Below are 14,880 nucleotides of genomic sequence, written 5' to 3'. Positions count from 1 at the left end.
TATTACTTTATATTAAACTTAAATGAGCTATATATGTTATGGACAAAAAAAAAAGCAAGCCCTATAGAAGAAGGCATGTTCTTCGTAGCCAATCTGTTTTGCCAGATAAAAGGACAGAGGATAAGATGCCTGATCGCGGGAGTACCGCCGCTGGGGACCCCGGGATCTTGCACGCGGCACCCCGTTTGTAATCAGTCCCCGGAGCTTGTTCGCTCCGGGTCTGATTACTGACGACCACACGGCCGGCGGCGTGTGACGTCACTCCTCCGCCCCCGTGTGACGTCACGCTCTGCCCTCAATGCAAGTCTATGTGTGGGGGCATGACAGCTATCACGCCCCCTCCCGTAGGCATGAATTGAGGGGGGGAGCGAGATGTCACACGGGGGCAGAGACGTGACGTCACACGCCGCCGGCCCTGTGGTTGTCGGTAATCAGACCTGGAGCGAACACGCTCCGGGGACTGATTACAAACGGGCTGATGCGTGCAAGATCCCGGGGTACCCAGCGGCGGGACTCCCGCGATCAGGCATCTTATCCCCTTATCCTTTGGATAGGGGATAAGATGTCTAAGCACCGGAGAACCCCTAAGGACACAGCCCATTTTATATTTTTGCGTTTTAGTTTTTTCCTCCTTACCTTCTAAAATTCATAACTCTTATATTTCCATTCCCAGACCCATATGAGGGCTTTTTTTTTTGCGTGATCAGATGTACTTTGTAATGACATCACTCATTTTACCCTAAAATGTATGGTAAAATACTTTTCTATTATTGCACTGCTGTTAAAAAAAAAAATCTAAAACTTTTTTTTTACAAGTATGTTTAAAATTGCCCTATTTTGACCACCTATAACTTTATTTTTCAGTAATCAAGGAGGTGTGAGGGCTAATTTTTTTGCGCCATGATTTGTAGTTTGTTTTGGTACTACATTGGCGCATATGTGACTTTTTGACCGCTTTTTATTTAAAAAAATTGCAGTTTGATGTGAGAAAAAAGCTGTAATTTTTTACTATTTTTAACTTTCTACGCCTTTCGCCATATGGGATTATTAACATGATACATTTATTAGGGATTGACTGATTATCGGTTTGACCGATATTATCGGTTTGGCCGATATTATCGGCCGATAATCACGATTTTGGTCATTATCGGTATCGGCAATTACCTTGCCCAAAATGCCCCGCCCCCCCGACCTGCCGCACCGCGACCGCCCCATAACCCCCCCCCCGGCACTGCGTCGCACCGCCCACCACACCGCCCCGGCCCTATTGCCTCCCCCATCCCCGGTTTTATTATTACCTGTTACCGGAGCCCACGCTACTTCTGGCTCCTGCTGCGTCCTGCGTTACGCTGTGCGCAATGACGAGTGACATAACGTGCGCGACGTGAAGTCACCGTCAGTGCGCACAGTGACAGCTCAGGAGGATGCCACCGGAGCCAGATGTAGAGTGGACCCCAGGCCCAGGTAATTATAAAACCGGGGATGGGGGAGGCAATGGGGTCGGGGCGGTGGGGGTGCGACGCGGCGGTAGGGGGCGCGGAGCAGTGCGGCGGTGGGGGGAGCGGTGTGGGAGCGGTGCGGGGGTGAAGGTGATAGGACTCAGGACCCCCGGACAGGCAGGGGGAGAGTAGCGGGTGGCGGTCTATGGCACCGCCAAAGCCACTGCAGTGCATTGATTTAAAGCGCCCGCTTTAAATCAATGATCTGCAGCGGTGTCACGGGGGGATAAATAGCCGATAACTTATACCAGAATATCGGTATAAGTTATCGGCTATCGGCCCTAACCTCCACCGATTATCGGTATCGGCCCTAAAAAACCGATATCGGTCGATCCCTAATATTTGTAGTTCGGACATTTATGGACGTGGCGACACCAAATATGTTTATTATTTATTGTTTTAGTTTTTTTTTTACACTTTTTTGTATTAATATGGGGAAAAGGGGCGATTTAAAAAACTTCATTGGGGGAGGGGCTTTAAAAAAAAATTTAACTTTTTTTTTTTTACATTTTACACTTTTTTAGTCCCCATAGGAGACCATTTATAGCAATCATTAGATTGCGAATACTGTTCAGTGCTATGCATAGGACATAGCAATAATCCGTACTATCAGCGATCTTCTGCTCTGGTCTGCTGAAAGGCAGATCAGTGCAGAAGACCCAGGGAGATGGACGGAGGCAGGTGAGGCGATCAGATCAGCCATTATAAGTGCCACACTGCCGCAGATGCTGTGATCTGTATTGATCACGGCATCTGAGGGGTTAATGGCAGACATCAGCGCGATCGTTGATGTCCACGATAATGGGCGGGTCCGCGTCTGACAGCCGCCGGAACCCACCGGGAATGAAGAGAGCATATCTCCTGCGCTTGCGTCACAGACGAGCCATAAATGTACAGCGCTATGCGCTAAGTGACACTATGCAGCGCCGTACATTTACGGCACATGTCCTTAAGGGGCTGACTATTCCTTTTTAACATGTTTGAGAAAGTCAAGCCATAAAAGTAGATCGAGATTACGGTTTTCATATTAAGTTTAAAGAAGCACTCTTTTTTGCCCAAGCAACGCTAATATATTCCCAGAATTCCTGCAGTAGCATCCGTTTAATCCCAGCTCTGCTGCATCCATACATTTTTATTACTGCAGCTGGGCCATGTGATCTCCAATCTGACAACAAATAAATAACATGCTTTAATATGTAGACAGGATGTCAGTCTCTCCAGTGTTCACTTTTTCTTCCTCTATCAGATACCTCCTGACAGTTCTCAGATCCCTCCCCTCCACAGCAAGCTGAATCCTCATTTCTCATGTAATAAGTGCCACTGAAGAATGTTTGCCTTCTCTAACAAACCAGGAGTGCAGTAATATAGTAGGTGAACCCCTTCAAATGATTAGCAGAGTTACACAACCCACCTGACACTTACTGCCTGTTTCTATCTGATGTGTGCAGAATCTGTAGTGTGTCTTGTGTGATGCAACTTGACAGCAAAAGAAAAAGTAAATCAGGCTAAAGCAGGATATCAAATGATACTTTACAGTAGAAGTTAGGGAATAGAGGTTCTACGTCACTACCTCTATGACCTATCACTTGTTGCACTTCAACGGGACAGCAAGTGCACTCATGAGACTCTGTGCCCCATCTTTTTCTCACTCTGCAAAGCTAGAGCTATCATGGGTAATGAAGCCTGCATTAGAAGGAGAAATAACTAATATGCAGACAAATCCATGCATGCCACAACAACTAAAACAGGTATACAAAGAAGCTTCAACATTATTAATTAAATAGCAAAAAACATGGTCAGTAAGCTTCTAACCCCCTAATGATGGCTGCTGTTTACCAGGAGTTTTATTGCATAACTATGATCAAGATTGACTATAAAGACATGTAAATTGTGTTGAAAGGTATTCTGAATAGGAAAGACCTGGAAAACATTAGTTGTAATACTAATAGTTGTGGATTATCATCTGGAGTCCCCACATTTGACTTTTAAATTCTGCAATATCGTGACCAATAATATAGCTGTACTTTTGCAATAAATTAATTCTGACCAGGACAATGCATTAGAAGGCAAGACAAAGTAGTTTTGCAAATGCACAAATATTAATGTCTGGCTACTTTTTATACAGTTTCACCATTCCTAATACAAAAACAGATTCATATAGTAAAAAGTTACAGTGGTGTTAAATTCTCTGCCCCCATTTACGTGTAATTAATAAACAAGGGGAAAGATAAAGATATAACGCTGATAACAATTCTCTGTGTTTACAATCTTGTCTATTGTGTAGCCAACACACAAACTTCAGATATTATGCTATATACACCAAATCTTTGGAAAAGCTAAGGACACTGTATCAAGAGCACAACCTACACACAGATACATTACTTACCAGTCTGAAGCTAGAACCAGTGCTCTGCTGCCGCTATAATGGAGGTGGCTGCACATAGGACTAGTACAGTATTTTTGTGCAACCTGAAAAGACTAATATTATCCACAAACATGATGTCTGCCAGAATGTATGTTTTTGATGATAACACCACTTGTTGTGTCATTCCATGTCCATGTTAGATACGTCTTGAGTGTCCCGAAACTCAAACCATGAAGACAGTGAACTGTCAGAAGTGAACAGAGTTTTGGGAGCCCACATTGCTGTTGTGAAGTAAAGTCCTCATATCTAGTGAGAGTTTAGGAATTCAGGAGCATGAGAAAGGAAATGTCAGGCGTACGGAGCAGCCTCGGTCCTCGCTGTGAATAAACCAGCTGTTCCCTTCCATGTGAAGCTGTGCGCTATTTGATGAGCCTTTGTTAGGACACTAAAAGCTGCTGATTACAACGCGGGAAGAAATGGTACAGCCAGACATGTGCAACGCATGCAGAGCAGACTCCCAAACAAGGCACTGCAAAAAGGATCTGGTTCTGGTTACAGCTAGCTCTGATCCAGAACATTAACCCTTTCCCATCCAGTTTTCCTTTTTGCCTACTGGTTTTCTAAAAGCCGTAGCTTATTTTTCCAACTACAGAGCCATGTGAGAGCTTTTTTTTTTTTTGCAAGACTAATTGTACTTTCACATGACAGCTTACATTTTATCGTTAAACGTATGGTGAATCTGAAACAATATTAGGTGAAATTGAAAAAGAAAAAAAAAAGACACAAGTTCGCTTTTTTTTTTTTTTTTTTGGGGGGGGTCATTTTTATTTTTACAAGCACACCCAATCTATGTAGCTTTTGTTATTATTGCCATTATGTTGATATGGTGGGACTTTTGATATGGCGGGCCTTGGCACGAAGGCCTAGAGGTACTAACTGAAATTTGTTCATTTAAAAACCATGAAATATACCTTAGGACTTAATTGTTACCTATTCTCTGTTTGGTTTAACATTCTAACTACTGCCCCCTTCATGTGCTTGGAACCAACAGAAATGTTCACCCCAAGCTTCAGGTTCATGGTAAGAGTGCCAAATAAAGAATAAAACACTCCCATAAAAATGTCGGGCTCAGTTTTTATACCCCAATTTTTATAGAAGGATAAAATTATGCCAGCAACAAACATAAAAATTTAAGTATTAAATAATTAATTAGGATATTTTCCCATGTTTGGTAAAAGATGACTTTCTAGCCCCCTCCAACCTGTTCGTAGCCGTTGGCAGGCCAAAAACATTCAAGTTGGATGTCACCCATTGACATTAATGAGAGGGGTGTAAACAACGTAGGTCCACCAACTACTCTTTATGTAACTCCACAGTCTAAAAGCCTATGAAAAACACACCTAAACACTGCATACAGAGTAATGATTATAAATGCTATTAGGATTGTGACAATAGTGGTCGTCAAGAAGACAAAATTAATAATAATTATAAAAAATAAAAAAATAAAAGAATTTCAGGAGAAGGACAATTTTAGGAGCAAGATAACTTTGTGGGGTCACTATTAAATAGCGGCCTATGGGCTGGGCATAGTACTGCAGCTCAGTTTCATTCATGTGAATACTGAAGTACTTGACACAAAGCATATGTAGTGCCATTTCATTGGAAAAACAAGTAAGGGGGGGGGGATAAAACATTTTAAATTACAGAGCTGTAGACTTCCTAGAGGAAGTATGATCTCAGAACCAGGCTTGTTTCATGACAACCATGTAACTTCAAATGTTTATGATAAAACACCGGGGAGTATATGACAAAACACAAACTTCATGTCACCGCTCTTCCTGATCCTCACAGACCTGACACAACCAGAACAAAACAGTCAGACCACACCTTGAGCCACATCAGCAAAACAACTTGACACATAAGGGCCATTGCTGGTTTAAACACAACAAACATCCAGCAGGTTTTATAGCACTGAACTAATACGCAAGTCACATATTGTCAGACATGCAAACTGGATGCAAATACAGGAAATTCATATAAGACTGGAGGGATTGTGACACCAGCAACACTTAACGGAAGCAGGGTTAAAAGGTTCCCAAATTATACAGAAAACTCCAAGACGGGGTCATTTTTGATCAATTAAAGTGTCAAACAATTGTCAGAAAGGGGTTGTTAGTGCTTCTATTAGCAGTATATTCTAATTCTATTCTAAATATATCACATGGACATTTCAGTATTTTTCTACATTAGCATATAGATTACAGGAACCTTTTCTGTGATGTCTGGTAGTAACACATGGAAAAACACAATAGTATAACAAAGGTATAACAAACTCAACATGATAACAATTGGACTTGTGATAACGATAGTATATCAGGCATATGAACATGTAAAAAGATAAGGATTAACCACTTTAGTACCTGGGTATTTTTTCCTATACATGACCAGATATAGTTGGGCAGCTTTTCCATTTTGTTAGTTTTTTTTCAGACCATGATATTATGATTATTAACAGATTTTTTTTTGCATATTATCTGGGGCAAGATAAAACGTATGTGTATATAAACACACAAAATGGGCATCTCTTCTGTAGCATAATCATTTTAATATACGAGATGTACAGCTTTAGACTGCTAGGTCAGAGCAAACCACTATTTTAGGCTGGCTGTGGCTTTTAGGGGGACAAGAACATTTTACGTTTGTTACTACTTTTCCTTGAAGTGGGGGTGCCATCTTATTTCTAGTGACAAAAAAAAAAAAAACATAGCTGTGTTTCACACACTGTAGAGTTCACCTACAGTAGGTCCCCATCCAGGGTGCTCAATAGTCACATGTCTTATTCTGTCCAGTAACAAATACTCAGATAATTTAGCTTTGTTGCAGAGGACACAAAAATATCTGAACTTGATTTGAGGAGATTCACGCTCAAAATTTTTTTAGGTCTAGACAAAATGTACTCGACAGAACAAGATCAGTATTCTTTAGGTTGAAGATGGGTATTAATGTCCAATTAAAAATTAATTGTGCATTGATAATTAAAGGGAAATAAAATAAAAAAAAAATGAGTAGTTACTTACGTGCTGATCCATGGGGGTCTTTGATCTCACAATGAGGCTGTTTGGGAAATGGTGATAGAGGTAACCAGAGAAGTATTCCAGCATCAAAGGTAAGCAAGATGAGGTGATGATACACACAGCAACACCAGGAAAAAAAGAGCAAGAAAAAAAAAAGGAAAGACATGGTGTTAGCTTATGCTCCGACATAAAAAGCCCACTACTGCACTAGGCTAAACATACATTACACTGTGCATATTGCATGCATTTATAGGTTAATGCCTATGGCAATACAAGTTGAACTACACAGATCAATGTGTCACAAAAGGTCTGTATTGCCAGAAAGGGTGAAATTGTATTTTCACTAATGGAAAAAACCTACATTAGAAGGCATATATTTTCAATTTGACAGGTCAAGGCAAATGCAGGCTCTGGATTATTACACAGCACAATACATGCCTGGTTTAATTAATTTGAAATATGGGAAGCCAGAGGAGGCAGCAAATATTTATTATTAAATTTATAATATTTATTGTACCGCAAGTACCGGTATTTCTATTTTTCATGACAATTGCTAAAAATCTTAATGGACACCCAAGACAGATTTTTATCGAGAGCTAAGCACAACTAAATACAATCTAATAGTGCTGCACAAGAATAGGTTGAAAAATCAGATCTTAAAAAGATCAAAAACGTAAAAACAAACAAACCAAAAAAAAAACTGATAAAGATGTTGTGGATAATCACTGGGGTTTCCACCTTTGACCTATATCCCCCATCACCATGTAGTGACAGTCAAGCATATGTAGAGACACATTTAAAAAGTCTAAGAAACTGACGGTTCTAACCAAGTACAGTGGGTACATCGCATACATCGAAAAAATGTCTATAGTGGATATTCACAAGGTGAGCACTTCGCGCACAGAAAAAATAAGATGTTGTGGCCAAGCCACATCAATGTTGTTGCGGATTGTCATCAAGCAGCCTGACCAGGAGTTACAATTTCATTGAGACTGTTCACAGACCACTCCTAACATCTTTTGACAGATCTCGATCACATGGCAAAATGGGATCTCAATAATACACTCTATACCACAATATACAGCTTAACTGAGGCATTCTTAGAGGAAACTAGTAGCTGAAGAGTCAAACTAGTGGTGCTCAGCTGCAACAGCACGCTCTCCCTCCTGCTTGGACTGACGGACATACAAGACTGGAAGCCTAGCCCTGTACATAAATCATACAGGACCAGGATCTGCAGCTCCATACCTGGTAAGCAGCTCACAGATCAGATTCCTTTTAAAGGAGTACTCCGCTGGAAAACATTTTTTATTTATTTTTTAAAATCAACTGGTGCCAGAAAGTTAAACGGATTTGTAAATTACTTCTAAAGATCTTAATCCTGCCAGTATTTATCAGCTGCTGTATACTACAGAGAAAGTTCTTTTCTTTTTTAATTTCCTTTCTGTCTGATCACAGAGCTCTCTGCTGACACCTCTGTCCATTTTAGGAACTGTCAAGAGTAGGAGAAAATCCCCATAGCAAACCTCTCCTGCTCTGGACAGCTCCTGACATAGACAGAGGTGTCAGAGAGCACTGTGGTCAGACAGAAAGGAAATGTAAAAAGCAGAAGAAACTCCTGTAGAGCATACAGAACTGACAAGTACTGGAAGGATTAAGATTTTTAAATAGAAGTAATTTACAAATCTATTTCACTTTCTGGCATCGGTTGATTAAAAAAAAAAAAATGTTTTCCAGTAGAGTACCCCATTAAGTCTTGACCTCTAAATTTTCTGCATAGCTAGAATTACAAATGCTTTCTTAACAGGACATACCAACAGAACAACTAATTCTGGACTTTCTGATTTATAAATGGAATGTCTGAACTGCAATAAAGAATCTAATAGCAAAGTGTATGCAAGTCAGTATCTCGGTTTAGCTTTTTTTTTCACTGTATATAAAAGAAGTTGTGAACTATGCTATTCTCTACAACATTTAGTGTACTTTTTATTTACTTATTTGAAAGCCTATAGGCAACATATGCCACTGTATCACCATACAATGGAATATACCAGAGCATTCCAGGAAAACCTTCCAGTATATACTTTCAATAGAAGACTCTAATGTAGTTTGAACAAAGCCTAAAGAGTACCTCTCATGATCTTGTTAAATGTTATAATCCTCCCAGTTCACTGCCCCCATCATGATAAACCACCACCTGCCTTTATTTTTATTTATTTTTTTGTTTTCTACCTTGATATTGCTCTGTATTTTCTGCTCAGTCAGATTCACAGACTGGGAAGGGGCGTTACCCAGCAGGTGTGACATCATCTGAAGCCATACAGGGGAGAACTTCCGCCCTCACTGCTACACACAGCCTAGAGCAATTCAGTGTACAAAGTGAACTATGATTGGCTAAGGCTGCACGCTCTCTGTGTACCTACCCACCTAATTTACATCCCAAGAGTGTGACTATAACCAAGCAAGCACAGCACAGAATTCCTATACTGGGAATCGGCACAACTTACATCCAGTACCCAAGCTGCTGCAAAACTGAGACAAGGACAACAGCAAGCCCCGAACGAGGAGCTCTAACAGTGGTCATGATATAGTAATGTGTTAATGAAAAAAAAACATTTAGTAAATTATGTACATTACAAAGATGAATTTTTGAGTTATGCATTATTTAAGGCTTCCTATAAAAAAACTTTTTGCACAGTTTGAGGAGGGGGGGGCGGTTTGTGGCATTTTTTTTTACAATATAATGTGTGATATCACGAGTTCTTACAGACTTTTTTTGCTTTTCTTATCACAAGTCATTATACTTATATTAAGTCATGTAATCCTTAATACTAAATTGTTAAGGATTTCTGTTTGAACAAATCAGAAAATATAGCACAAAAAAACATCAAACATACATTTACATGTGTTTTTAAACTATTTTTTAAACTCATTAAGTTCTACAGGAGAAAAAATACACTATAAACTAAGTGGGAAAAAATGCCATAGCAACAGAATGCTGTGTTTCAAAAAAAAACTGCCACTGACCTAAAAAAAAAAAGCACCACTTAAGGGTAAGCGTACACATAAGAACATTTCATGGCGTATTTTATTTTAGACATACATTTTTGTTCATAAACTTTTCATATAACCAGTGTAGGGAAAAACTATGTGTGAAACCACCCTTAGGACATAGAGTATTAGACTAACATAACATAGAAAGAAAAGAGACATTATATCATTCTGTGTAGGTGGCTAACTCAGGGACTTGCATTTCTAGTTTAGCTGTTTAAGATTATTGTTAAAGACAATAAAAAGACTGACAGAGCACTATGGAGAATTAATTTTACAACAAATCAGAATGATTCTAAATTAGCTGTCATGTTCAATAGCTGGCTTTATTAAATAGGCCCAGAGCTCGTATAGACAGATAAACCCTTATTTATGCAGAGGCCCTGGAAGCTAGCAAATATTTTTCCCAAAAAGGAAAGGTTAGTAAACTGAGCAGTTTCAAAACAGAAATAGACCTGGTCTCCCATGGGGACAGATCAAGCAGCACATCTGGAATCAATTTTAGTTCCATAGGAAATGTAAGCAGCCTCAAAAAGGAAGATGTGTCTGTGATCAGGGCAGAATTACTCAGGTAAATTGCTTCATGCTGGTACTATGTTGAAACAGTTATAGGATAAGCTGAGATTGAAAACTAAGCTTGCACCACCCCAAAAATGCCTTTAAGATTTTAAAAAGGGGAAGGCTGACACGTGCCATATTTTACTGCTTATTTTCTTCAGCCGATTTTGCTACCCATTAACTTCAATGAGTAGGAAAATAAGCAGCAGCAAAAAACGGCATGTGCGACCCTGCCCTTATTCAGATATACAGTAGTCCTGCGACACTCGACGGCCCTGACATAGGATTGATTCAACTTGCAATGATCTTTCATAGATAACAGTGCATATCAGGTGCCCACACTCTGCCCCTTGGCAGAGCTACTTACCATGGCTGCCACTGAGCTGCTTAATAAAGTCGCTGGCTGGATCATTTGCTTACTACAGTAGCTGCTCAACGGCAGCTGTAGTAAGCAATACTGCTAAGCGCCTGTTGCAATAAGTGTAATGCAATGAGCAGGGAATAAGTTATCAGGAACTGCACACTGATTGGCTAGAAAATCCATCTATCAACTGTACACACTTTTGTCATAGCACTTGTACATTTTGGTGAAAATTATCAGCTAGTGGCACAAATCTTAAACCCCCAGCCAATCAGTGTCAATGTTTTACAATGAACATTGTGAATGCTGACTGGCTGAGGAGTCAGAAGACATAAGGGAGTAGAAGAAGAATATAAGAAGACAAAGAACACAACAAAGCTGGATAAATCATAAGGTCCCTAGAAATTTATGATTCATCAGAAGGAGCCCAATTGCCCCACCTGTAAAGAGAGCAGTGGTCTAAAAGTGCCCTGTGTAAATGGAGCACTAGTATCCTTGCATAACCAATGTTCTATTCACGGTCTATGGGACTGTTAGCCAACCACAGTCCCGCTATCTCCTTCAGTGCCATTGGCAATCATTTGAGCAGCGGTCATTTATAACTGCTTCAATTAAGGGGATTTGCTCTCTCCTTCTGTGCCATTTTAGAAAGTGATTACAAGATTCCATTAAGTTTATTAAAAGTAAAGATAATGTTGAGTGATTTTACCACAGCTACCAATCACAGCTAACAAGCTCTGGTAAAGTGAAAGCTGAGCTGTGATTGGCTGTTGTGGGCTGCTGTTTGATAAATATGTGGAGGTTCTTGTGTATGTAGAGATGTATGTTGTATTGTATATTTAGAGCACTAAAATCACCATGTCACTAATCCAAAAAAAACATGCTCGTGTTTAAAATTCTTTTGAAATGACAGGTACACTTTAAGCATGAACAAGTTTACGTGGTTTGTGACAAGCCATTGGAGGTTGCCCAAGGTTACATGCAGTAACACAGAAGAACAAGGAAACTGCCTGGGGCTGATTCTGCCAGTTAAATCGCAGAAGTCAAATGTGTATTTTTGAAAGAAGAAAAGGGCTCAAGTTTACTCTAGACACAAATAAGTTCTTAAAAAAATAAAAATAATAATAATGTAATTCTTTATACAATTTTACAATAAATTAGGACATTTAAGATATATGCCATGGGAAGAGGATCTGGGGTCTTTGACTGACGAGGGGTGGTCTACTGTCTTGGCGTTTACTCTGTCTCTTTCTGAGGCTAACCGGTTATCCCAGCTATTTTTGGTGTACAAAACCCCAGTGCGCCTTCATAGAATAGTTCTTCGACCTGACTCAACATGCCCTACGTGTGGCCAATTGAATGCTCATTTGTTTTATATGGTATGGGAATGTGCTCTTTTGGTCTCTTTTTGGAGAGATGTGCTTCATTTGATTTGTAGAGTATATGGGCTCATTGTACCGTTTGAACCTAAACCATGCCTCATGGGCCTGATTCTGAACCTTCTGTAGTTTAAATTGGGGTGTTGCTGGTGTCCTATCAGGCTAGGAAGTTAGTTGCCCAGTATTGGATTAGTGATACCCTTCCAACTATTGCTGACCTTACTGCCCGGATAGCCCTTATTGTCCGCTTAGAAAGGGGTATTTATGAGAAGGGTAAGGCTACTCGCAAGTTTTAGGCGGTCTGGGGACCTCGGGTGAGTGCTCATAATTGGAATCAGGTGACTCGAGGGGATGTCTCTTTCTCTTAGTAGATGGATCTGTTGGTGGAGGGGGATTTGCATTGTAAGTGGGTGTAAACCTCCCTTCCCTGTTAGTCCTGGTTGTCTTCTTTCCATCTTCTTGTATTTCTGTTTTTGCACTGTTTTTCTTTGTATGCTGAGTGTGCTCGCTCTATGTGTATGCCTAGCGGTCTTGCTGTGTGCCATTTAGACTTTTGTTACTGCTTACCCTACCTTACTTGTCACATGACAGGTCACTTGTTCTGGATTTGGCCGTATGGTGGATGGGGGTTGTTTTGTTTGTGGGAGGGGGTGGGAGGGGTTGTGTGTGGGTGTTTTTCGATGTTGTGTGTAACCTTATATAAAATGTAAAAAATCTTAAAAATTATCGGAAATTTTTAAATATAAAAAAAAAAAAAAAAAAAAAAAAAAATAGAAAAATGATGATAGGTGCCAACCACACAACAGTGTCTAAACAGTTATATTACAAAAAAATCTAAAAGATGATACAGAACAGAGTCCAGAGCATAAGGTTGATTGTGAAGTCTTTAAAACGTATTTACTCATCAAACCGCAAGATGCAGAGAACAGTGGATAAAAGGTTATGCATTTCTGGTACACATGGCCCCTTAGCAATACCACATCTGATTAAGGGTGCCACATGCACCAGAAACATGTAACCTTTCATTCACTGTATCCTGCACGTTCAATTACATTTTTTCGCTTCTTTATCTTCCTCTATACATAGGTGGTGATTAGGACACAAGGTAAGCACCGTTCATGAGAATGCAACCTACTGGGTGAGCTAAGGTTTTGTTACAGGTAAACTCCTTTAAGTTTACTTAAAATAGAACTTTGAAAATAAACCTTTTATAAAAAATTTAAATGAAATGTAAATTATCAGAAAAAAAATGTGTTTATCTATTGTCAAGTCCAGAAATAAATCTTCTACCAGGAAACGAAAATGTATTTTCTCCATAATAAGCTGAAAAAAAGCCATGCAGAACATAACTGGATGTACTCTAACATGCAATAACATGACAAGTAAGATTTCCTTTTTCCTCAATGTCCCTAGGGCTTTCTGATGTCACTCCATGTTATCATATAAAGCTGGTAATACTGTTTAACCATTGTGAGGAGAGTCTAGGTCTGCTCCTCCCTTGCCGATTAAGCAGTGTATGAAAGTTATGTGGTTGATCCACAAGGCTTCCTGTTCGGATGCAAAAGTGAGAACAAATATCAGTTGGCCGATAAAGAAAAAAGCAAACAGAAAATTATAAAATATTTATATGACATATATTACTGCATTATCTCTCTGTTCCCAGTGAATCTCTTATCCTCATTTGCCTATTTGAAGAACACATATGCTAAGAAATAAATTAAATGTATACTATGTACAATTATTAAGGGTGTATTCACACATACAGTATCCAGCGCATATTTGATACACAGGATTTGAAGCTACAGATTTTATACTGAAGATTTCAATGTAAACTAAATGAATAAAGCTTCAAATCCTGTTTGTCAAATATGAGCAGGATACTGTACGTGGGAATAGATGCTTAGGGTGTATGGGCGGAATTCCACATGAATCTTCCCACAGGGATATTTTACAGCAGCAGAGTATCATTGATTTCAATGGGATTCTGCTGCTCTGTTCACACTGCAGAATTTCCGCTACAGCAGCAACAAATGCTGATTCCGGCATCTGCAAAAATATTGAACATGTTAATGTTTTTGCGGATGCCGCAAGGAAATGGATTGCAGTCTATGAGACTGTGCATTTCTGAGCGGTCCTAGAGTTGGCATGCTCTGCCGATGCTCCATTGTCTGTGCACATTCCACTGTGTGAGCACAGTCTTACCGTCATGGACATGAACTTGACATTATCACTAGTAACAACACAGAGGAACATAGAAACTTCATGAACAATTCCCTAAGATGGCTTATATCCACAACCTTACATGGCAATATTTTCAGAATTTTCTGTCTCCTAATACAATGTTACAATGCATCCTAATATTGGTCATGGGGGTATGATAAGGCAATTTTCTATTCCTTGTGTCCATTTACAAAAAGAGAAGACATACTCAGAAATCCCATCTCTCAGGGGGCCGTCCAGTTCACTATTTGAACATCCAGCCTTGCCCAGTCAATGGCTCAGTCACTAGAGAAGGCAACCATAGACTACAAAATCAATCTTCTAGCCCAGAGAAAACCTCAACATCGATATCTGGAGACAAGGTGGAAACCAC

The 14,880-nt window shown here is 39.8% G+C and overlaps 1 protein-coding gene across 5 annotated transcripts in view; it reads right to left on the bottom strand.

Moving 5' to 3' along the window:
• The window catches only part of OSBPL8 (oxysterol binding protein like 8), a 228,010-nt gene that overhangs the window by 129,211 nt on the left and 83,919 nt on the right, over nt 1-14,880 (bottom strand). For 4 of the 5 annotated variants that reach the window (XM_056574070.1, XM_056574073.1, XM_056574071.1 and 1 more), the window contains one exon: nt 6,942-6,978. In XM_056574070.1, the coding sequence (XP_056430045.1) occupies nt 6,942-6,978 (37 nt within the window). Of the gene's footprint in view, nt 1-3,885; nt 4,164-6,941; nt 6,979-14,880 lie in introns of those variants that run through there. The other variant, XM_056574076.1, reaches the window with a different exon arrangement.

This window comes from Hyla sarda, chromosome 4 (assembly GCF_029499605.1).
Source record: "Hyla sarda isolate aHylSar1 chromosome 4, aHylSar1.hap1, whole genome shotgun sequence".
NCBI lineage: Eukaryota > Metazoa > Chordata > Amphibia > Anura > Hylidae > Hyla > Hyla sarda.
The sequence above is the reverse complement of the archived record's forward strand: the minus strand, read 5'-3'. Positions and strand labels throughout refer to the sequence as shown.